General features: G+C 55.2%; 1 protein-coding gene and 1 long non-coding RNA gene across 2 annotated transcripts in view; one reads left to right on the plus strand and one right to left on the minus strand.

Annotated features, from left to right (window-relative positions):
* Positions 1–20,618: 20,618 nt before the first annotated feature.
* LOC113175279 (uncharacterized) lies at positions 20,619–21,835 on the minus strand. The gene is made up of 3 exons (XR_003299949.2): positions 21,712–21,835; positions 21,445–21,604; positions 20,619–20,785 (listed from the first exon to the last, which is right to left on the minus strand). It is a non-coding gene; the product is annotated as an uncharacterized LOC113175279 (long non-coding RNA).
* A 118-nt stretch (positions 21,836–21,953) lies between these two features.
* The window catches only part of Rps6ka2 (ribosomal protein S6 kinase A2), a 194,381-nt gene continuing 191,142 nt past the window's right edge, over positions 21,954–25,192 (plus strand). Inside the window, exon 1 of the mRNA XM_026379542.2 lies at positions 21,954–22,190. Coding sequence (XP_026235327.1) covers positions 22,140–22,190 — 51 coding nt within the window. The 5' untranslated portion in view covers positions 21,954–22,139. The remainder of the gene's footprint in view (positions 22,191–25,192) is intronic.

The raw sequence follows: 25,192 nt of genomic DNA on the forward strand, positions 1-25,192 counted from the left end.
CTCAACCATATGAGCCACCATATGAGCTGTCGAGTGGCCCTATTGTCCCAGAAGAAAGCACTGTGTACTGCTGGTGAGATCTGCAGAGGAACAACTGAACAGCCAGCAGGGAGGGGACTCGATATCCAGAAGGCACCAGGGTCACTCCAAGTTCCTTTCAGTCCTGAGAAGCCCTGTGTCATGCTGAGAAAAATGGCCATTTTTATCCTCGTTTAATATCATGAACATTTAATTTAAAGTCCCTAATAGTCCAGTGGATAATAGAAGGAATTTGTGTAGAAATAGCTTGTCTGAAAAACATTATCTTTCAACACAATTTTATTATGTTCCCATTAGGTTTCTGCACATCCCTGCTCCTTAGAATACATTGCATGTGTAATTAGGGGAGTTGTTTGTTTAGATCCATTGCATTTGATTTTTTTCTATGCCAGATGTTTTTATTTGAAGAGCTAATCTTGCTTGCAATTTATTTTTTTAAATAGTGGCAAAACGCACGTGAAGTTTGCTACCCCGACCATCTGTAAGCGTGCAGTGCAGAGCTAGGGACATTCGCCGCGTTGCTCACCCAACCGGCAGTCTCTGCTCACCTTGAAGAACACGCCCATCCAGCAAGGCCCACCCCAGCTCCCGGCAGCCACCCCTGCTCTGTCTCCATGAGTGTGGCTGTTGCAGCCACCTCATAGGTGGAGGGTACTGGTGTCCTTGTGGCTGGCCAGTCTCACTTGGCACAAGGCCCCCTGGGTGCTTCACTTTGGGCTTCAGTGAACCCTTGAGCGTGGGTGTGGAAGTCCCTGCTCTGAGTCAGCTGGGTATATTCACTTATGCGCACTACTAGAGGCGTCACCCTGGGTCACAGGGTGAGTCCCGCTCACCCTTAGCAGAAGGGCTGGGCTCTTCCCACAGTGGCCACTTCCCACTCTGCCCCCGCCAGCTGCAGGGCTCTGACTCCCACACCCTCACGGACACCTGCCATCGTCTGTGCTTGTGTCCTGGTGGTGGCATTTGTTTTCTGTCATCCGCCCCAGGTGGGCTGCAGGGAGCACCCTGCAGAGTCATCGTCCTCCTGTGTCCCATGCCTGTGCTAGAAAGCTAACGTCACTTCAAGTGAGGACCTTTTACTGCCAAACTTTTTTAAAAATTGCTTTTCTCTTGTTTAACAATGTGCAAGTAGAGGAAGAAATATTTCTCTCTGGTCCTACCCACCAAGACCTTGCAGTCTAAGGTAAACTGGCCCCGCAGCCTGCCCAGGGGCAGATGCTGCCTTCTCTGGGCAGGGCAGGGGAGGGCAGCTGAGTCCCCCACCACCAGCCACAGAGAAGCGCTGGGATGGGGGGCTGGCTTCCCCCCACTTTTGTTTAGGCAGAGCAGAGCTAGACTAGCCAACCCCCTTTCAGCTGGTGCATGTGGCCAGCGCTGAGCCCGCACCCACCGCGGGCAGCTAGGGCTCAACGCCACCTGTGGTACGTGGAGGTGGGTCTAGGTGAGCTGACAGGACCCTGGAGGGAGCGGGGCATCAGAAAGGGAGGTGTGCACGAGAGTTTCTGCAGGCGACTGGTTAGGAGGCGCGGCTGCTCCAATGTGAAATGACAGACAATTCACTCTGCTCTGGCCTCTACCCCTAGAGGACCAACACACGGATTGGGTGGAGGCTCTCGTAACCCAGGCATTTCACCTCTGAACCTTCTTGAGTGATCTCACTTGGAGCTTTGGGGGCACCTCCCATCTAAGCCCCAACAGCACCTGTCAGCTTTTCCAGCAGAAGCAGCGGCTCCCACCCGTGGACCAGCGGCAGCCTGGGGCAGCCCCAGCACAGGGTCTCTGGCGCCCAGTGCTTCTCCTGCCAGGCCTCCGTGACCTTGCCTTCCCGCTCTGCGGGAGCCTTTCCCTCCCAGAAGAGTAGAAGAGCCAGCCCTGGGGCTCTGCTCTCACTGGAAAGCTCGCGTGGACATTTATATGAAGGCACACCTTGACTTCTCTACCAGGCCCCAGACAGCGGCCAGAGCCAGGCTCCCCTCATGGCAGGCTCCCGACACCAAGTCTCAAGCAAGCTCCATTTAGCCGCGAACCCCGAGGCCTGAAGCAACTCAGCAAGACCCTGTCCTTGAACAGAACAGAGAAAAGGGCTGGGGATGTGGCTCAGCTGTTGAGGGCCCAGGGTTCCATCCCTGGTGCAAAAAGAAAGCTCAAATTTTTTCCTGAGACGCAGGAACTGAGAGTTGATTGTATTCACCATGAATTTTTAAAATAAAATGTAACTATAAAATTTTTTTAAAATATTTTGTTTTAGTTGTAGTGGACACAATACCTTTAATTTTATTTTTATGTGGTGCTGAGGGTCGGACCGAGCGGCCTCCTGTGCTAGGCGAGCGCTCTACCGCTGCCATAGCCCCAGCCCTGAAATGTCTTAATATGAACACTTTTAAACCATATCCAAATATTTTATGTTATCTCAGATAGTTTTCAGTCATAATTATCAACAAATGACGTTTTTCTAACTCACTGTATTATCAATAAAGAGATGGAAAATAAGTTACAAAATTTAAGACGTGATTTTTCCCCCTCCCTCCCCCTCCCTCCGTCTCCCTTCCACTTCCTCCTTCCTTCCTGCCTCCTTCCTTCCTTCCTGCCTCCTTCCTTCCTTCTCCCAGCACTGGGGATGGAGCCAGGGCAGCCTGCCACACTCTCTGCCAGAGTCCCCAGGCCTTTATGTTCTTTACTCTGAGACAGGCCCTTGCGAAGTTGTGGAGGCTGGTCTAGACCTGTGATCCTCCTGCCTTGGCCTCCCAATCCCTGGGATCACAGGGGGTGCCACTGCACCTGGCTCATGTGGGTTTTTTCTAAGTATAATTTTAAAGACAAAATGTCAGGCAGCATAAAACATAAGAATTTGACACTGAGCCAAGGTTGTCTGCAAGGAGAGAGAAAATCAAGCCTTTTAAATATGAAAGAGACCCATGATGGACCCACATGACGTCTTTCTTTAAAATCATTTCTACAGAGTCTAGTAATGAGAGAAAAAATGGAAGAAAATAGAACCCTGGAGTCCATTTACATCCATAACCAAAGCCAAAGCACTGGGGATCAGTGTGGCCGCAGAGAGCAGATCTTCTGTTTTGAACATGAAGAATGATAACCAAAAGCTGCGCTGGGAGCAAATGAGACGGGAGACTCTGTTTCCGTTTCCTCAACTCTCCAGAGCAAAGATTTCAGCTTGACCATCAAATAGGAAGAAACTGATGGAAAACGAAATCTTAATAACCCAGAGAAACCTCCAGAAAGAGATGTTCACGTTTATCATGAAACAAACTCACTCGGGCATGGAAGTTCATCTCGGCTCCGACCCGTGTCCTCCCTTTTCTCTCCAGCCCTCCCCCACCTCTCCCCTTCTCCTTCGGCTGCTCCCCAGACTTCCTGGGACTTGGTGTATTTGGATCTGCATTTCCCTGATTGCTGGAGGTGTTGATCGTTTTTTCATGTATTTATTGGCCCTTTGTGTTTCTTCTTTTAAGAGGTTTCTGTCTAGTTCTTTTGCTCATTCATTGATTGGGTGATTTGGGGTTTTCTTGGTGCTAAGTTTTTTGAGTTATAAGATTGGGAAATTTTAACTCATTATAGCTAGGATACGACAAACAGAAGCAAACACATTGAGCTGTGTGCGCCCATATTCAGATGTCATGGCCACACCCAGACAAGAGTCGGATGTGTACCTGTGGAGAAGGAGTGAGGGCTGCACCAGCTCCTCCTGGCTCTTTCCACCAGGCTGGGCTGCAGGACAGGCCAGCTGCCCTGACCCGTCCCTGCTCGAGGTCCTGTGTCCTCGTGGGGGCTAAGCGTGGGCCTGGATGGCACTGGGAGGGAGGGGAGCCCTGAATCAGGGAGGACTCAGGAGGGATGGAGAGAGGTGGACTGAGGTGCCCCAGAGGTGCAGAGAGCTCGGGGCGCTGAGCAGAGAGTAAAGGCTGAAGTGATGGAAGCTGAAGTAAGATCCAAGTAGACCCAAGGGCAGACCCGGGAAGGGAAGGCCCCGCTTCCCTCAGAGAAGCAGGAAGTTGGAGACCTCCAGGGGACGAGATCAAGGAAGTGAAAGGCTTGGCGTCTGCAGCAGATTTCGGGTGGCCCATGCAACGCAGTCACAGCACCTGCTCTTCTGGCTGAAGAAAGGGGTCCGGTCCGGGAGGGGAGGAAGCCGTGGTGAGTGAGCACCACCCTCCCGGAGGGCAGCCCAGAGGCCTGTGGCCCAGCCCCCATGACCCAGGCAACGTGGGCTGTGCCCATTAGAACCTTGACCACTGCCCTCACCTCTGAAAGCAGAAGGTGGATCAGGCCTGCCCCACCGCCCCCCATCCCCATCGCCCCCATCCCCGCCGCCCCTGCCTGCTGCCTCCTCGGACCTCCGGGCTGACTGTCCCCCACCTGGCTCACTACTGTGCTGCTCTGAACACGGTCCCACCTCTCCTTCCCTTTGGCATCTGAGTCTCCAGGTCCCACGTGGCCTTGGGGGAGTCAGTGTGGTTCAGTGGGAACAGCATGGGATTCAGGATGAACCGCTGGACTCTCTGAGACACCCCTACACCTCCTTCATCATCCCCAAAGTGCAAATTGCTTTTTCTTCCTGGTTTGTGGCTGGTGTTTTCTGATTTTTTCTGATAGCTCTCTGATTGGTTTTCTTGCTATTTACATTCACCCCACCACGACTTTCCAAACGAGACTATTCAGTGGCTCCACATGGGTGAAGTGTGAGTCTTGGGTCTTTCCTGACAACAGCGGTGTCCTCGCAGGTGGAGGAACGTATGGGAACCGCCGTGTTGCAGTGTCAGAATACCTGGTCGGGGGTAGCTCGGCACTGCTTCCTCAAGGCCAGGGCTGATCCGATGAGCAGAGGGAGCCAACCGAGAGGGTGTCCGCTGCAGCGGTGCAGTGAGGTGGCCCCACGGCAGCTCGGTGCAGTGGGGTCCAGGAGGTTGGGCCTGGGAACGGAGGGCTCGGTGCAGGTCCTCATGGTCAGCCGGTGGCCATGAGAGCACCCACGGCTGTTTCAAAGGCGCTCTGTCACGTTCCCTGTGATGTCACTCAGATCGCTAGAGCTTCTAAGAAGGAACCGTCCTAGAAGCTTCCTCTCAGTTTCCTTTTTTAAAGGTTCACACACTCTCTGGCAAGACCCCTGGAGAGGGTGCCTTCTGAGGATGGAGAGATGCCCTCCTGGGTCCACACACACCAGAGGAGATGCAGAGCAGGGAGCAGCGACGGAGAGGCGGTGGGACCCCGAGAGCCCTGCGGGCGGGAATTCGGGGGTCCACTCCGGAGGACCAGGCCTGCTATCCGTGGCTGCGATCACATGACTCTCCCCCGTGTTGCTTGTTTTAATTATTATTTGAATATATTGTCCTAGTAAAAGCTGCAGGCAGATAGAGAAGGCCAAAGTGGCCAACAGACCCCCGGCCGCATTCTCCTCCCCGCACAGGGACCTGTCCCTGCAGTGGTCTTTCTCTCACAGTCAGATTTTAAGAGGGTTTGTGTAATTATCAGCTGTGATGCTTTTCCCACAGAACAATGAGCTGTGGTCTTTTAAACAGAGCAGGCAGAGTCCTGTGTGGGTGTCGTTTTCCGGCAGGTGGGCACCTGGGCTCTGGTGTTTTTCCACCACGGATCATGATGCAGTGAACATCGTGAACTACAGCTCTCCAGGTGCCCCCCAACCCCAGCCCCAGCTTGCCCAAACCAGCCTCTTGCCCCAGCTTTAGAAGGGAAGAAAATCATACAAGATCCAAGGGGCTACCCACAGACACCAGCAAGCACCTGCTGTTCAAGAGACGGGGTTAAAATGGCAGATTCAACAGGGTGAGGGTGCAGAACCTCGCCCCGTGAGACAGGCATGGATCTGTCTCCTGATATCGGACCTTCCATGCATTCTGCCCATGTGGCATTTGGAGAAGAGAGGAGAATGGGCCAGAAACCTAAGAGCATGACTCTCCACCACTACAGCCTAAGAAGGTGTCCAGAGAGGGCTGGACCCCTGGCCCAGCACCTGCTGCAGAGAAGGCCTGGGGACCCTCCTCCCGGCCACCTGGGATGGCTTCCACAGCCGGCTAGGGCTCTTCTGTTCCATCTCTGAAGTCATGACGCTTTGTCGACACGAAGCACCGCCCAACCACAGCCCCTCACCTGCCCTGTGTATTCTGTGACCCGAGAATGATCTTTTACATTTTTCAGAGGTTAGAAAAAAATTAGAAGGATGTTTTATGACACATAAAAATTACATGGAATTAAACTTCACGGTTGATAAAGAAAGCATTGTGAGAACCCAGCCACGTTGTGCACTCCCATGCTCTCTCTGGCCGTTTTCTTCAACTATGACAGAGTAGAGTGGTCATGATCCGGCTCAGTGGCCACTGAAATATTTGCCATCTGGTCCTTTGCAGAAGAATGCTGCCAGCTCCTCCAAGTCCACTGGCCCCGGGCCCAGTCGAGTTCTGTCCACACATCGGGGATTTCTGCTGCTGTCAGGAAACCACCCTGGTGGGCTGCGTCTTCCTGGAAATCCTGGCCGCTGTCAAATGCTGACTTTCTCGCCCACACAGACACGCACCTGCACACAGACACACATGCGAATGAAGGATCTGGAGGTTCGGTCGGTCTTTGACCTGTTGCATCTGCTCCCTCCCCAATTTTATGTACAAGCAAAGGTCTGTTTGGTGAATTTAGAAATACTAGGATCTCATGTGAACCCAGCTGGGTTCCTGAGACAGGACTGAATAAAGGTTTGCCAAGTTTTGAGCTGTGTCTCAAATAAAGAAGCAAATACTGAAATGTTGGCTACTTTATTTGAAACATGTCCTCTTTGATTCTTTTTTTGGATCAAGTTATTTCGACCATTATAAAGGAATGTGAGTACAAATATGTTTCTATTTTACTGCATGATTAAGAAGTCCTGGGTATTGGCTGGATGTGGACCTGGCCTCAGATTATTAACCACAGTCAAACAAGCTTGGAGTGCTCAGTCTTTTCAAAGGAAAACTTGTTTTCAAAGGCTTTGGTTTTTGCTGATAAGTGAATTTGGAGGTCCTATTGGAAAGTGGAACACGGTTCAACAAAGAGGGCTGGCCCGTTTGCTGAGGCAGAGTGCTGGCACTGCTTCCCCCAGGCCAGCCTGGAAGACCGTCCTCTGCCCCTGATTGGTAGGTGGCTGTGGCAGACCAGATGCCCTGGTGCCCTGGGTGCCAGTAGCTCAGGAAGCTCCATAAGGGGACACAATTGTGTCTGTTTTGGGGGGAAAATGACGAATCAATAAAGCAATCACTAGCAAAAGGTCGATATCAAACCACACGCCCCGGTACAAGGTGATGGTGGAAGGCAGCGCTGGTGGCATTTCTGGGACCTCGGCGTGCTGACCTGTAATGTCAGGAGAGATGCTCTCCTTCCCGGGTCTAATCCAGCCCCTGTCTGGGAGCTCTACGTGTTGTGCCTGGGCCCGCCCCTCCTACCACCTTGGGCCCCTGACCCTGACCCCAGGCTTCCCTCTGCTGCCGTCATCTCTGGAACCTTGTTCTGATCTCCTCTGCACCCTGATTCTACATGACTCTAGCCTGCAAAATCCCACTGCTTCCCCATCTTCAGGGCACCTGGGAGAGCTGGAGAGGAGCTCTCCGCAGCGTGCAGCAAGGCTGTCCTGAGCCGGCACTGTTTGCTGTCCTTACCGGGTGGCCCTGGTGCCTGGTCCCTCCTGACTCCTGCAGGTCTCGGTTCTGGGTCCAGGGGAGGAGGCTCAGCTAGGGATTCCAGAGGTTCCTCTTCTTCACAAACCCCTTCCCAACACTGTGCTCCCTGCTCCTGACAATGACGTCTCCTCCCTGTGAACCCAGAGCCTCAGCCAAGGTCAGACTCCGGGGCTCGCCCACCTGCTTCCCTCCCTCAGGTGAAGAACAGCAGCCCTGGCTCTCCTCCCACACTTGACCCACCCTGACCTTGTCCCCCCCACTCAGGACCCTGCTGTTCTCTCCTGAACTAGAACAAGCTCTCTCTATGGTACATGAGCACTTTGCATGTGGTGGGAAATTTTTTTTCCAGCTGATTGAAGTTTTGTGCTTTACATCCCAGAGTTTCTTCACTAGCTAAGGTCTGCCTCTGAGAAGTCAGCCCATGAAAGTTGGCACTCAGGACCACCCTTGCTGGCTCTGGCACTCTGGTGTCATTCCTCACCGGAACTTTGTCCTTTCTGGCCGGGTGGGCGTGGGCTGTATGATAATGGAGCTCACTGTTGTGTCTTTCCACACTGGTGCTTGTTGTTGGGACCCAGCCTTTTCCGTGTTGACTTCAGGGCTCTCATACACCTGGGTCTGTTTGGGGGTTTTCTGTTCCATTAACCTGCCTTTCATGCTATTTTTAACACTGCATTTTAAAACTTGCTAGGATAAGCACTCTCATCCCTCTCCGGTTCCTGCCAAGGTGGTTTCCTGGATACGGTTCCTCCCTTTCGAGAGAGCGATGGTCTCCCAGGAGCGTCTGGCAGGGAAGGAGCCCTGGCCCGGGAGAGCCCAGCTTGCAGCTCCTCCTGGAGCCCAGTCCCGTGCTCTCCGCCCTCTGAGCCAGGGTGGAGACAAGGTGAGCGGTCACTCTGGACTCTGCAGCCTCCCACAGGCCTCCCTGTCCAGCTCCACTGAGGTCCCTGTGGGTCTCTTCTGTCCCTTTGCAGCACAGAGCTGGCCAGGGCCATGCCCACACCTGGGTTGGTGGGGATTGTGCAGGTGTCCTCCAGTCCTGGGCAGGTCTCCCACCGAGGGAGCCTGGGGCAGGCCAGGAGGGCAGTGTGTGGCAGGGTGGACAGTACAGCAGCCAGGGCTGGGGCAGCGTGAGGCCCCAGGGAAGAGCCTTCTAGCACATGCTCCACATGGGGTCGTGGCTTCAGGTGACACAGCTTACACTCACCCTGACCCAGAAATCTAGAGCAGAGGCTGTGAGGAGGGGCTGGTCCCTGCCATGCTCTGTGTGGCTGGGGGCCCTGGTGCCACCTCCACCTGTGTACACCAGGCCTTCCCTCCGGTCTTCCTCTGCTGCTCTCTGCAGGACCCTGGCCAGGTTGGTTGAGGGCCCACCCTGATAGCTTCAGCTAGCCTGAAAGACCCGTTCCCAAGGCCATGCTCACAGGTTCTAAGGCGGGGACAGCCACGTCCCTGGGGTGGGCTGTCCCAATTCAGCCGACGAGTAAGTAAACCCTATTCTCTCCCTCTACCTCTGTCGCATGGCAGCCTCCTCCCAGGGCCAGAAACTCGCCTTCTAGGGCTCAGCCCTGAGGCAGCTCCTGTGTGGTTTACCATGAGAATATGATGTGGGATCCGTGGTTCAGGCCAGTAGCACACAAACCAACTGGCAAGACATCAGCCACCCACTCCACCGGAGCAGGCTGGGGACAAATGGTGTGGCATGGAGGGTGTCAGATATGACCTGATGGAAGGACAGGCCATCATGGATGCCTGTCAGGGAACGGACGACACCATGGGGGCAGGGTAGAAGAGTTCCAGAGGTCATCATGAAGGCAGGAAGGGACAGAGGCCACTGTGGGAGTCCAGGCAGGGGGCTCTGAGGCTTTGAGCTGGGTAGTGGTGTGGCAGTGGGCTAATGGGGGTGGCAGAGACTAGACAAGTGGAGGGCCCGGTGGTGGCTGCCTGGACTGAGGTGCTAATGAGCGGCTCACCTCCTCTCTTGCAGCCATGTCACCCAGGGCCCCAGCTACCTCTGAAACCCACCAGGAGTCCCAGGCATGGCTCATTCGTCCTTGTCCCTGTGTTAACCTGATGTTTTGCAGAGCTTGGTCTTGTTCTTTATGGGGACACCGGGGGACCTGAGCTAATGGCTGTGCTGGGCAAGGAGTGGTTTCGCTTCTGGGATTCGTAATGCATTCTCTGATTGTCTGCTCTCCTGTGCTGGCGGCCACTCCTGGGTGTTCCTATTCTTTATTTCCCCTCTGCATCTCGCATGAGTGTGTTTGTGTTTCTGCCTGGGGCTGTGACCCAGATATGAAAGGACAGAGCCAACCCAGCCCAGCCTCTGCTCCTGGGTTTGCTCCTGCCCTGCATCTGCACCACTGTCCCCCAGTTGCTCGTGACAACCTGCTCCTCGGTCTCCCTCAGGCTCTTCTGGATTTATTTCCCCCTCATTCTGTTCCATCAAACCTGATTCTGCTAACACAGGAGCGACCTGGCCCCTCCTCACGTCTTTGCAGGTGTGGAAACCTGGCTGAGGGTTTGGCAGTTCTGACTACAGGAAGCCACACAGCCACTAGGTCAGCCTGTGGGTCTGGGCCCAGGACTTGGAAGGAGGGGAAGGCAACTCGTCCTGGGCAGAGTGGACAGCAAGCAGCTGCCACAGGTGGAAAGTTCCGAGGACACAGCCAAGAGCTGGGTACCCATGCCAGGCGCCATGGGGCCCACAGGCCACAGGAGAGGGCAAAGCTTGATCGTCACTGTCACTGTCATAGGTTCCTGGGCTTCCTTATTATCCTCTGTGTGTTAGTCAGCTTTCTGTGGCTGTGACGACAAAATACCCAGGAAAATCAGCTTAAATGGAGCAAAGATTGGTTTAGACTCCTGCTCTCACAGGTTTCAGTGCACCGTCACTTGGCCCTGCCTTTGGGCCTGTGACAGCACAGTACCCCTGGTGGAGGGCACAGGGGAGGAAAGCTGCTCACCTCATGGTGGCCAGGAAGCAAAGGCAGGCAGAAAGGAAGGACTGGGGACAGCTTGCCCCCAGGGCCCGGCTTCCTTCTCCAGGCTCTGCCTCTGCAAGGTCTGCCCTGGTGCCACCAGCGGGGAGTCACCCTTCCCTGCATGGCCTCGGGGGACACTTAAGAGCCAAACCCTAGTGACTTTAGTCTGTGGTCTCCTGCAGGACACTTCTCCATTCCTCGTGGAGGGGATCTTCCACCCCACTCCGGTTTGGTCGGTTTTACTGATTTCTGTGGGTCTCTAAGTCTCCTTCCGCTCACCTGGGGCCTAGGCTGCTGCTCTTTCCCCTGGTTTGGAGGGAGAGTGTCCTGTGGCTGTGTCTCAGCCCTTGAAATATGGCTACACTTGAAAGTGAACAAGTCCTGTTGCTTTGAAAAGTCAGTCCCCGTGGTAAAAGCCTTTGAGTGCGTTCAGAGCGGCTCATGGCGCAGCAGGCCTGCGTGTGTGCCCTGCAGGGCACGATCCTGGTGGCACGCGCTCCTGTGAGGAACGTCCATGCCTCTCCTTCCACGAGGAAGATGGGCGCCATCTGCGTTCTTAGTTTTGTGCCAGAGCACAAGTCAGGAGACAAGGAACAGGGTCTTTGCCTGAAATTATTTTGAAAGCTGTGACTCTTGTCAGCCTCCTCACCAAGGGGACCATGAGGTACCCTACCTTCTCTCTGTTCCCAGCCCTGGGGACCTTACCCAGGGGCGCGCTACCACTGAGCCACATCGCCAGCCCTTCATAATTTTTCTTTTCAGTTTTTTGAGGCAGAGTCTTGCTAAATTGCCAAAGCTAGCCTCAAAACCGGGACCCTGCTGCCGCAGCCTCCCGAGTCACTGGGATCCCGGGTGTGTGCCACCATGTCTGGCTTAGTTAAACTAACGGGTTAACGAAGGGTTCAGAATTGTCCTTGTAGAGTCCAAGTAACTGCTCTTCAAAGGCATTCTCCTGATGCTCCATGTCAAGTTCAACCCATTATGGTCCCCCAGAACTAGGACACAGTGGCCGAAGTGCACTGAGCCAAAGCAAATCTCTCCACATCCAACAAAGACATGAGCATGTTCAATGAACCAAGTGTAAATGTGAGTACACAGAGTTAATTGCACTAGAAAATAGTCTCCTCTTTTCTGTGTTGTACAATACAAGTAAAAAAAAATTACCCCCTGCTCTCGGGCAAGGAATAATAACACCGTGACAAAGACATGGTCGTGTAGGCCTTGGACGATGTTCTGGGGACTTCTCAACCTGACCCTAACCCTGCCCCGGATTGCCCTGACCTCACTGTCCTTCACCTTCTTTCTGCTCTTCCTCCACCTCTTCTTCCACAATTTCCTCTGTGCCCAGACAGTCACTGCCTGACATTTAGGTCTCAATATTTTGATTCTTCTGTTCCCTCCCACCACCCGCTGCCTAAACCTGGCCCTGTCCCTCATTACTCCAGGGAAATTATCTCTAGAAGGCTTCTAGCTACCTTCTTAACCAGTCAACAAAATTTTCTCATGGAGACTCACGTTGTGGTTTAGGAAGAGCGTGGCTCACTCCTGCCGTCTGCACTGTCTCCTGGGAACTGCTTCCCCTCTGGGCCAGGCAGCTGCAGGGGTCCTGGCCTGCACCTGGCCCTGCGTGGCTGTGGGCATCACCCTCCATCTGTGGGAGGAGCACACACTGCCTGCGTCCAGGACAAGGGGCAGCACCAGGAGGTTGACACCTGCAGGGAGGCCAGGGACGCCCGAGCTGTGCTCTCCGTCCCCTTCCCACTGACGCTCATCACCTCCACAAGCAGCATTGCAGGCTGATTTTCCTCCTCCTGAACACCACCTGGCCGGATGCGCCTCGCTTTGTTCTCAGTGGTGCACATCCCTGAACCAAGCCAACCTTCTGAGCCGTCACACCGCTCCACCCACACGTCGTGTCGTGTCTGAGCACACGGTAAGCCTACACCCGTACCAGCGTGCCTGCGCGCGCACACACACACACACACACACACACACGTCTCCCTCCGGCCTCCCAACAGGCCCTGCATCACAGCTGCTCAGACAGGTCCCCCTGGCTCCAGGTGACTTGTTGGCCAGCCCAGCCTCTGCCCCAGCAGAGCTCCACTGTGTTCCCGAGTGTGCAGTCTCAGAGCTGTGCTGCCACATCCTTCCAAATGCTTGTGTGTGACACTGAGTTCTCCAAACAGTTGCTCCAGGGCTTCACTTGCCCATACTGTTCCTAAAGTCTTCCTGGGTGGCTGTCCCCAGCCCAGGGACCCTGGCAGTGCTGGCAGTATCTCCAGGCCAGTGGCTGGGGTGGTGGGGGCCCAGGTGGCTCCGGCACAGGGGCTGACACTGGGCACACGTGTCACGCTGCCCCGTGTGTGGAGCAGAGCCCGCCACTCATGCTGTAGGTGAGCTCGAGGCCCGGGGCTCACTGCCCACCAGCCCTGGCTCCCATCATGCTTTGAAAGTCTAAAATGTGATGGTGGAAGGTGCCATATCCCCATCCTTTCTTCCTGGTTGTGTTTCCTGAGTGGAGCAAATCGTCTCATATGCCACTTATTTAAAGGTCCCTGCTCAAAACGGTTTTCATAATCTATTTTTTGACTGGGCTGCCTGTCTTTTCTCTTTGATAACCATAGAAACCATGGGGTCCTCGCATGCATGGAGAAGGCACTTTAAAAAAATCTACCATACGATTCCCATCACCCTAGCTGGTGAGTGTGGTGTCAGTCCGTCTGGGTGACTCTGACAAAACATGGCGGGCCGCGTGGCCTAGGAGCCACGTTCACTGCTCCAGGTCTGGACACTGAAAGTGTGAGGTGGAGGTGCCAGAGCCTGGAGTGTGGAGAGGGCCAGGTCCCGGGTCAGAGAGCGTCTTCTCACTGGGTCCTCGTGGTAGAAGGTGCCTCAAAGGCTCCATTCCTATCTACGAGGCCCCAACCAACACCTTGGGCTCGGGGCCAGGGTTCAACAGGTCAGTTTGGGGGAAATACAGTTGTCTCGTGTCTAACAGTAGGCTTGGGGGGATGCTGTGAACTGCCAGCTGGTTTTAAACCCATCAGCACTACTAAACCTTCATGGTTCCAATGTGTCCGGTTCTGTTGGGAATCTTTTCCAGTACAGGACCGTCATCTGCCAATCAGGTTGTTTTCCGGTCTTCTCTTTTCAGGCCACGTGCCCCTGAGACCTGCTTCCTTTCTCCCCTCCCCTCCCCTCCTTCCTTCCCCACCCCTCCCTCCCTTCATTCCCTCTCTTACACTGGAAAGAACTTGGGTCCTGTGTTGCCCAGTTGGAATGTTCATAGGCATCTTTGCTTCTGATCTAGAAGTTTCTCTACGTCACATGTTGTTGCCTAGTGCTTTGGAAACACACCAGCCAAGGAGGCTTCTCCCACGGCTCTGTTCTGGGAGAGTGTGAGGGTGGTGACCTGCTTGGCTGTGTTCATGAAGGCTGCGTTGACCAGGGGAGGACCTGCCACAGTTCTCCAGGGAGGACAATGGCAGCTTGGGTAGGATAGTGGTGGTGGAGACAAAGAGGAGTGGACAATCAGAGAACTCAGGTCGATTAGAGGGGCTCCGTGATACCCAGTGTAGGAATGAGACAGAAATGAAATGTCAGAGGTGGCCCGAGGTCTTGGCTTGCGTGGCTGGGGGACACCCTCTGCTGAGCTGGGGAGAGCTGCAGAGGTATTGGCTTTGGACATATTGAGGTGGACATTCTCAGTCGCCATGAGCATGGACGTCCCAGACTCAAAGGGACATGGAGTGGATATGACACATGGTCAGGCCCTCTGCCGACGAGCAATCTGCTTCCATGATAGACCTGAACCTCGGAAAGCAGATGGACGTGGAATGAGGGAAGGCAGTGTGAACCTGGGAATTTAAGGATTCTTAGGGACAAAACGGAACGGCAAAAAATAGAAACAGTAATCGGAGGCAGTTGAAAATAACTTCTGTATCTGTGAAAAGACTACAGTAGCCAGGTTAGAGAGCTCTGTGTAAGCCTGGGCTGTAGCTCAGTGGTAGAGCGCTTGCCTAGCACGCCTGAGGCACTGAGTTCTGTCCTCAGCACCACATTAAATAGTTGTGTCCATCTACAACTAAAATACATTTTTTATAAAGAGCTCTGTGTAGCCGGGGAAACTAGGGAGGCACCTGCCCAGGCAGAACGCCTGTCCCTGAGCCTGAGCATCCCATCACACCCGTGGCAACTGTCTGGGTCGAGGAATAATTGTAAAGGGCCTCAAAATACTCATGATGAACATGAAATTTTAAGAAACTCATGTATTTTTACTACAAAAATTATGATTCTTTACATCAGCATCAAAACTAGAATAAAACATTGTTGAACCATTGAATGCAAATGAGGTGTCTCACCCTCGACCCAGGACGCATTGCTGAGGGATTGGTGCCGCATGGGAACAAAGGGGCGTGTGCTCCTGAGAGAGCTTGTGCATTGTGCCGGTGGCCCCGAGACCAGCTGGGGTTTGGGAAAGAACACCCACACCTTAGAACCTGTGCCACCAGAAAGAGAACCAACCAGAACAACAGTGATCATAATTAAAAACCCTTGTGTAGGAAATCATTGAATTCCTAGTGAAGAAAACATGCCGTGGTGCCTGTAGGAGCTCACCATGGGGCACATAGGAGCTCACCGTGGGGCACATAGGAGCTCACCGTGGAGCACAAGTAGGAGCTCACAGTGGCACAAGTAGGAGCTCACCATGGGGCACAAGTAGGAGCTCAACATAGGGCACAAGTAGGAGCTCACTGTGGGGCACAAGTAGGAGCTCACCGTGGCACAAGTAGGAGCTCACCACAGGGCACAAGTAGGAGCTCACCATAGGGCACAAGTAGGCGCTCACCGTGGGGCACAAGTAGGAGCTCACCACAGGGCACAAGTAGGAGCTCACCGTGGGGCACAAGTAGGAGCTCACCGTGGGGCACAAGTAGGAACTCACCGTGGGGCACAAGTAGGAGCTCACCGTGGGGCACAAGTAGGAGCTCACCATAGGGCACAAGTAGGAGCTCACAGTGGGGCATGTAGGCGCTCACCATGGCACAAGTAGGAGCTCACCGTGGGGCACAAGTAGGAGCTCACCATAGGGCACAAGTAGGAGCTCACCACAGGGCACAAGTAGGAGCTCACCATGGGGCACAAGTAGGAGCTCACCGTGGGGCACAAGTAGGAGCTCACCACAGGGCACAAGTAGGAGCTCACCATAGGGCACAAGTAGGAGCTCACCATAGGGCACAAGTAGGAGCTCACCACAGGGCACATAGAAGCTCACCATAGGGCACAAGTAGGCGCTCACCATGGGGCACAAGTAGGAGCTCACCGTGGGGCACAAGTAGGAGCTCACCGTGGGGAACAAGTAGGAGCTCACCGTGGGGCACATAGGAGCTCACCGTGGGGCACAAGTAGGAGCTCACCATAGGGCACAAGTAGGAGCTCACCACAGGGCACAAGTAGGAGCTCACCATAGGGCACAAGTAGGCGCTCACCGTGGGGCACAAGTAGGAGCTCACCACAGGGCACAAGTAGGAGCTCACCGTGGGGCACAAGTAGGAGCTCACCACGGGGCACAAGTAGGAGCTCACCGTGGGGCACAAGTAGGAACTCACCGTGGGGAACAAGTAGGAGCTCACCGTGGGGCACAAGTAGGAGCTCACCATAGGGCACAAGTAGGAGCTCACCATAGGGCACAAGTAGGAGCTCACCACAGGGCACATAGGAGCTTACCATAGGGCACAAGTAGGCGCTCACCATGGGGCACAAGTAGGAGCTCACCGTGGGGCACAAGTAGGAGCTCACCGTGGGGAACAAGTAGGAGCTCACCGTGGGGCACATAGGAGCTCACCGTGGGGCACAAGTAGGAGCTCACCACAGGGCACAAGTAGGAGCTCACCATAGGGCACAAGTAGGCGCTCACCGTGGGGCACAAGTAGGAGCTCACCGTGGGGCACAAGTAGGAGCTCACCGTGGGGCACAAGTAGGAGCTCACCGTGGGGCATGTAGGCGCTCACCATGGCACAAGTAGGAGCTCACCGTGGGGCACAAGTAGGAGCTCACCATAGGGCACAAGTAGGAGCTCACCGTGGGGCATGTAGGCGCTCACCATGGCACAAGTAGGAGCTCACCGTGGGGCACAAGTAGGAGCTCACCATAGGGCACAAGTAGGAGCTCACCACAGGGCACAAGTAGGAGCTCACCATGGGGCACAAGTAGGAGCTCACCGTGGGGCACAAGTAGGAGCTAACCGTGGGGCACAAGTAGGAGCTCACCGTGGCACAAGTAGGAGCTCACCATAGGGCACAAGTAGGAGCTCACCATAGGGCACAAGTAGGAGCTCACCACAGGGCACATAGGAGCTCACCATAGGGCACAAGTAGGCGCTCACCATGGGGCACAAGTAGGAGCTCACCATGGGGCACAAGTAAGAGCTCACCGTGGGGAACAAGTAGGAGCTCACCGTGGGGCACATAGGAGCTCACCGTGGGGCACAAGTAGGAGCTCACCATGGGGCACAAGTAGGAGCTCACCGTGGGGAACAAGTAGGAGCTCACCGTGGGGCACATAGGAGCTCACCGTGGGGCACAAGTAGGAGCTCACCGTGGCACAAGTAGGAGCTCACCACAGGGCACAAGTAGGAGCTCACCATAGGGCACAAGTAGGCGCTCACCGTGGGGCACAAGTAGGAGCTCACCACAGGGCACAAGTAGGAGCTCACCGTGGGGCACAAGTAGGAGCTCACCGTGGGGCACAAGTAGGAGCTCACCGTGGGGCACAAGTAGGAACTCACCGTGGGGCACAAGTAGGAGCTCACCGTGGGGCACAAGTAGGAGCTCACCATAGGGCACAAGTAGGAGCTCACCGTGGGGCACAAGTAGGAACTCACCGTGGGGCACAAGTAGGAGCTCACCGTGGGGCACAAGTAGGAGCTCACCATAGGGCACAAGTAGGAGCTCACCACAGGGCACATAGGAGCTCACCATAGGGCACAAGTAGGCGCTCACCATGGGGCACAAGTAGGAGCTCACCGTGGGGCACAAGTAGGAGCTCACCGTGGGGAACAAGTAGGAGCTCACCACAGGGCACAAGTAGGAGCTCACCATAGGGCACAAGTAGGCGCTCACCGTGGGGCACAAGTAGGAGCTCACCACAGGGCACAAGTAGGAGCTCACCGTGGGGCACAAGTAGGAGCTCACCGTGGGGCACAAGTAGGAGCTCACCGTGGGGCACAAGTAGGAGCTCACCATAGGGCACAAGTAGGAGCTCACCATAGGGCACAAGTAGGAGCTCACCGTGGGGCATGTAGGTGCTCACCATGGCATAAGTAGGAGCTCACCGTGGGGCACAAGTAGGAGCTCACCACAGGGCACAAGTAGGAGCTCACCGTGGCACAAGTAGGAGCTCACCATAGGGCACAAGTAGGAGCTCACCATAGGGCACAAGTAGGAGCTCACCGTGGGGCACAAGTAGGAGCTCACCACAGGGCACATAGGAGCTCACCATAGGGCACAAGTAGGAGCTCACCGCAGGGCACAAGTAGGAGCTCACCGTGGGGCACAAGTAGGAGCTCACCGTGGGGCACAAGTAGGAGCTCACTGTGGGGCACATAGGAGCTCACCGTGGGGCACAAGTAGGAGCTCACCGTGGGGCACAAGTAGGAGCTCACCGTGGGGCACAAGTAGGAGCTCACCGTAGGGCACAAGTAGGAGCTCACCGTGGGGCATGTAGGCGCTCACCATGGCACAAGTAGGAGCTCACCGTGGGGCACAAGTAGGAGCTCACCACAGGGCACAAGTAGGAGCTCACCATGGGGCACAAGTAGGAACTCACCGTGGGGCACAAGTAGGAGCTCACCGTGGGGCACAAGTAGGAGCTCACCATAGGGCACATAGGAGCTCACCGTGGAGCACAAGTAGGAGCTCACAGTGGCACAAGTAGGAGCTCACCATGGGGCACAAGTAGGAGCTCACCATAGGGCACAAGTAGGAGCTCACCGTGGGGCACATAGGAGCTCACCGTGGGGCACAAGTAGGAGCTCACCGTGGCACAAGTAGGAGCTCACCATAGGGCACAAGTAGGAGCTCACCATAGGGCACAAGTAGGCGCTCACCGTGGGGCACAAGTAGGAGCTCACCGCAGGGCACAAGTAGGAGCTCACCGTGGGGCACAAGTAGGAGCTCACTGTGGGGCACATAGGAGCTCACCGTGGGGCACAAGTAGGAGCTCACCGTGGGGCACAAGTAGGAGCTCACCGTGGGGCACAAGTAGGAGCTCACCGTGGGGCACAAGTAGGAGCTCACCATAGGGCACAAGTAGGAGCTCACCATAGGGCACAAGTAGGAGCTCACCGTGGGGCACAAGTAGGAGCTCACCACAGGGCACATAGGAGCTCACCATAGGGCACAAGTAGGAGCTCACCGTGGGGCACAAGTAGGAGCTCACCGTGGGGCACAAGTAGGAGCTCACCACAGGGCACAAGTAGGAGCTCACCGTGGGGCACAAGTAGGCGCTCACCGTGGCACAAGTAGGCGCTCACCATGGGGCACAAGTAGGCGCTCACCGTGGGGCACAAGTAGGAGCTCACCGTGGAGCACAAGTAGGAGCTCACCACAGGGCACAAGTAGGAGCTCACCGTGGGGCACATAGGAGCTCACCGTGGGGCACAAGTAGGAACTCACCATGGCAATGTAGGAGATCACCATGGAGCATGTAGACGCTCACCATGGCACAAGTAGGCGCTCACCGTGGCACAAGTAGGCGCTCACCGTGGCACAAGTAGGAGCTCACTGTGGGGCACGTAGGCGCTCACCGTGGCACAAGTAGGCGCTCACCGTGGCACAAGTAGGCGCTCACCGTGGCACAAGTAGGCGCTCACCGTGGCACAAGTAGGAGCTCACCGTGGCACAAGTAGGCGCTCACCGTGGGGCAGGAAGGCCAAGGGGGCAGCCTGAGGCTGAGGCAGAGGGCGGTGGCTGAGCTCGGGCAGGTAGGTGCAGGCTTTGCCTGAGTGCTGTGACGCTATGAGGAGCGCTCACGGGTGCTATGCTGGTTCCTCTTGCTAAAAGGTCCAGAAGACCCTGCTCTGTGGATGCCTCTGAGGCTGAATCTGTGGCCAGACAGGAGCGCGAGAGAGGCTGCGAGGCCACAGGTTACGAGCCACATTCCCTTGTCGTGCCTGGGGCAGCTGCACTGCTGAACAGGTATAGAACTGAATCAGTGGAGGACAGTGCTCCTGACCGGACACAGCTATGGGTCACCTACGCATCAGCTGAAATGTGCTTTACAAAGCAGCACCCTGGCTGTACTTCAGCAGCAACACATCCATTTGGGGACAGTGTTTTTTAGGGGAAGGTGTGTGGGTGCTGCAGGCTGAGTACCTCCAGGTGCTCCAGGAAGAAGCACCTGGACTCTGTTCCTGGCACTGGCTTGTCACTTTTATTTTAGGGTTTCTTGTAAGAGTGGGTATTATTTAAAATCGTTGTTGTTTAGGACCTAATTGAAGTTGTCCTATCACCAGGGTGGGGACAGGGCTTTGCAGATGTGACCCTCACAAGTAGGAGCTCACCGTGGGGCACAAGTAGGAGCTCACCACAGGGCACATAGGAGCTCACCATAGGGCACAAGTAGGCGCTCACCATGGGGCACAAGTAGGAGCTCACCGTGGGGCACAAGTAGGAGCTCACCGTGGGGCACAAGTAGGAGCTCACCACAGGGCACAAGTAGGAGCTCACCGTGGGGCACAAGTAGGCGCTCACCATGGCACAAGTAGGCGCTCACCATGGGGCACAAGTAGGCGCTCACCGTGGGGCACAAGTAGGAGCTCACCGTGGGGCACAAGTAGGAGCTCACCACAGGGCACAAGTAGGAGCTCACCGTGGGGCACATAGGAGCTCACCGTGGGGCACAAGTAGGAACTCACCATGGCAATGTAGGAGATCACCATGGAGCATGTAGACGCTCACCATGGCACAAGTAGGCGCTCACCGTGGCACAAGTAGGCGCTCACCGTGGCACAAGTAGGAGCTCACTGTGGGGCACGTAGGCGCTCACCGTGGCACAAGCCTGCAGCTCATGGTGCGAGTCACCGTCCTGAAGGAAAGGGAATAGAGGCACGATTTTCTCAACATCTAGCGTGACCACACCAGTGGATCCCAAGAGATGGTTTGGAAAAGGAGGCTGCAGAGGGAAGAAGCAAGCACGCCGGGAGATAAAGAAAGGAAACATCTCCGATGGCAGCCTCCCAAGAGTCAGCCTCATTCAGGCAGGAGAGGGTCACGCACTCGTCTCCGACACCTGTGAGGACCCTGATTTCCACTCACAAGTTGGAGAAAGGATGGCGCCGGTGCCCACAGCCTCTCCAGACAGCAGAGTTAGTGAGTGGCAGAACTAGGCCTCGGGCCCCCTCGGTGCTCCCCAGCTTTTACACATGGTGTAACCTTAATGGAAAGTGGAACCGTTACAGTTATGTCTCTGGCTGCTCAGCCTCCAGGAAAGACATGGATTCGACATGGACGTCCATCTAAATGAAACCATGAGGCATTAGAAGAACGTGACTGAGGGGCCGAGGCCCTGTCCCCACATCACAGGGCTGCAGACTTGATGGTCATCCTCAGTGAGCATCTAGCACAGAGAGTGAAGGACAGCGTGTCTGCAAAGGACACAGCCGGATTGACGGGAAAGCCACCCTGGCAGACTGACCTCACTATACCAGTGGGCAGGTTGGGCAGGAAGACAGATCTGCCACTCACCCAGTTTGGACACACATCAGATCGCTGGCATTCTTGATCTCGTGGGCCGAGGGGCAGCCTGAGAATAAGGAGCAGTGAGTCCTCTTGGCTTTGTGATTAGCCCTGTGACCTTGAGTAGTGGCTCACACTCTCCCAGGTTCGGGTTTCCTCAGTGGAGGGCCTGCCAGTGTACAGGGAAATCAGAGTTTTAAAATTACAAAAATAGAGTCTCTGGAGCAAAACCCGTAAACGAGGATAATGACAACCGAAGAACGGCTCTGCACTGACCCAGGCCTGGCCTGCAGCTGCAGCCGTGCAGAGCCTCGGGACATCCCGAGGGGCTGCAGCCCCTGCCACCATCTGTGACGTGAGTGGCCCTCTTGGGTTTGGGCTTCTCTCAAGAGAGGCGGACTTGCCGCCCAGCAGGTGGCCGACTTTGGTGCCCGGTCACCCAATGGAAAGAGCTCTATATTAAGTAAATGACCCTGAGAGTTTGGTAGGCCAGTTGCTAAAAGTGGCATGGCCATATCCGAGCCTCAAGCAACTGCCCTTGCCCTCTGCTGACTTCCGGATGATCCCAGGCGAGAACTGGCCCGAGGATCCACCAACGCTGCTTGGAGGTTCGCTCTCTGCCACGAGGAGGAGGGAGATTCTCTAGCTTGCAGAGTGAAACGGTTGCTCCTGGCCAACACCACCGCCGTTTCTGACCCAGGGAAATGCTTTCTCTGCTCCGCCAGGCCTTCTCTAAGTTCTATGGGATACTGTTAGTAAGTACCCTCGCTGTTGTTAAGAGCACCGAGGCTTGGTTTTTAGGGTGGTTTTTATGAGGGTTCTCCCTTCTCTTTGGAAGCCAGATGGGCAGGTCAGCAGCAGGCACGTTTGCACAGCCGTGGATGGCCTGGAGACCTTTCACTTCTCGCTCTTCTCTCTTCCTAAACAGAAGGAAGGAATAGGAATGCCTTACGAACTGTCCGTGCTCATTCTCTTCCTGCCTGGTGTGGGTTCAAGACTGTTCTACTCCGTTTTTCTTGGCGTTTTGACTTGCAGAGTTTCCTGACTTCCCAGCATCTGTTTTCTGTCCCATGCTACGTGGCCTTTTCCCCTGAGCCTGCTGCATGCTGTCTCCGTCACACGTCGGGGACAGCTGGTCCTGGGGCTCAGGCCGCCCAGTGGCCTTCCCCATCATTTGTTTCTGGGCGTGTTTTTGGTAAGGGCAGTTTGGTCTGTGTGTTTCTGGGGCAGAAGGCAGGAGGAGGGCTCTTTGCCTCTTTCCTTCTAGCCGGTCTCTGGCTCAGTTGCCTTCTCCTTCTCTCTCTTGGTGACCACTTTCTTGTCTGCATTCTTCCTTCCCTGTGACCTCTGGTGCCAGGAGGGGTCGTGGCCCACTGAAGGTGCAGGTGTTGCCTCCAGGACCCTCCCTCCCTTCCTGCTGCCCCTCTGGGAAGGTGTCCCTGCCCCCCTGTCCTTCTTGCCCCAGCACTGGGGCTCCATCCTGTTTCTAGTCCGGGGTCAGAGGAGGAGGGCATCCATCAGCCCCTGCCTAGCATGCACCGTGAACAGGAGCCAGGAGCCTGGCCCATCAGCTTCCTCTAGCTCCTGCGAGCCTCATCTTCTTGCTTCCTTTTCCCTGTTCTGTTGCATGTAACATGGAGAAATAGGTTAACTGCAGGGATGTCTGCAAAATGCTTGGCACTCTTACAACTTGCCTTTGCCTCAAACCCACCGAGCTCCCAATCTTCTGATGATAAGATGCTTGGATAAGGTCCTCAGAAAATGATACGTACCTGGTGGCTTGTGACAGTCCTGGGATACTGTTAGTAAGGGGTACCAGTCAGCAAGCACCGCCGAGCCCAGAGACGTGGGGCACAGCAGGTGCAGTCAGGAAGAGCACCTTGTGGGAGAAAGGCCAGGCGGGGGCCACGGGGAGAGGGCGCCAGACACATGTGACACTGCGGAAGACAGAGGTTGGTCGGGCGGGGATGCTCTTCTGGTGGTCTTCACCCTGGATCAGCTTGGGCAGAGATGGAACCAGGAAACGGGACGTTCTTAGAGCAGGTGGGTCACAAGGGGAAGAGGGAAGAAGGCCCCCCCCTGGGCTGGGCAGGGACAACAGAGGGAGAGAGGAGCCCCGGAGCTCAGACAGTGCCTGACGGCCCCAGGAAGGCCGGACTGTTCATTTCCAGGCCGTCAGAGTTGCCCAGGGGGAGGGAGCAGCCTCAGAGAGGCCCGGCCCCCGGAATGAGCTGGCAACACCTTGGCCTTCTAGAAAGTAGAGGCTTCTGTTTCACTGTTGCCTTTGAAAATCCTCAAGAACATGTGGCACCAACTGTGTGCTATTGGTCACCACAGATGATGCATTCAGTTTGGGACTAGATTCACCAGTTATTTAAAGTTTTTTTTTTAATGTTCTTACTAAGCTGTGTCATTAAGATGTGTGTGACCATAATGAGCTCCAGAGACATCTGTCTATGACAAGTACCATCAGTGACTTCCCTGAAAAGATGAGGACAGATCTCTGACTCCAACCCAATCACATGGTGCTGATATTCAACCAGTGGCCATTAGAGCTGAGAAAGTTGCTGCTGTAGGCAGTTGTGTCCACTTTGTGCCCAGGAAGCAGGCTTTCCTGATGGGTGACTTGCTTGGTCCCTCAGGTGGTGGTAAAGCTAGGGTGCTGCAGGCAGCTGAGCTTCAGAGCTGAAGTGTATCCCCCACCCCAGAGTGACCGCGTTCCTCACCTGCAGAGGGGAGGCCAGAGCTGGAGGAGCTGAGCCCGCGTGTGCGAGAATGCTCAAGGCCGCGGTGGGTCTTCTTTAGCCGACAACCGCTCTCAAGAATCTCAGGCACAGTGGAAAGAGGTCTGTGGCCTTTGAGGCACAATTCCTGCAGCTGCAGTGACAGGAGGGTGGGATTCAGACAGATGCTGGACAGAGATGCGGCCTGCCCTCACTGCTAGCCTATCACACTTCTGTGCTGGGGACCCAGCAGTCCAGGAATGGAAAGCTGTAGTCGGTTGCTCCCTTATTCTGGACAGGACCATCAGGCACTTTTCCAGGGGAGGCCTGTGTGTGAACAGCCACAGGAGGAGGAGCCCATAGCTTGGGGGTCTGCACTTGGCTCCTGCACCTGCCGTGTTGGGGCGCCTGCTTCGCGGGTGTGATGTCCATCTGCAGGAAAATCTAAGCCCTGCATGCTGGAAGCCACTGAGTCTGTGAGCTGTCCTGGGAATTTTAGAAATTGGCATGAAAATTTCAACACCGCTCTTCTCCTGCTATTCTTATTTAGAGATCCATTCAAGTAAACGCTGCTTGTGCACCATGGGCATTTTTAAAGCTCTTCCTGCTCTGATGGGGAGATACCACACACGCACACGTCCATGCAGGTGCAGTCTGGGGTCCTCCAACAGAGGTCACTCCCAGGAAGTTTCAGGAGGACCCTGAGGGACATTCTCCATCCCAGGTGCCCAGCTGAGATTCCACATCAGTTCAGACACAAGTTCTGTTTCAGGGACGGGAACAGGCCTGTTCTGCTGGACGAGGAAAGACAGAGGCACCAGGCATCAGGAAAGAAAGCTTTCCCTGGGAATGATGGTTCCAGGATAGTACCCTCATGTGCTTAGACGTGGACCACCACGTCAAGAGCGAGGGGCACACAGCTGGGTCACCTTGGGTGGACGTCCATCTGGCCAGACAGCAGTGGTTGTTTTCACAGCAGCTATTTAGAGATGTCATGGGAGAAAAGGTCAAGTATAATTTCATTCAGCAGAACC

Source organism: Urocitellus parryii, chromosome 8, assembly GCF_045843805.1.
Source record: "Urocitellus parryii isolate mUroPar1 chromosome 8, mUroPar1.hap1, whole genome shotgun sequence".
NCBI classification, from domain to species: Eukaryota; Metazoa; Chordata; class Mammalia; order Rodentia; family Sciuridae; genus Urocitellus; species Urocitellus parryii.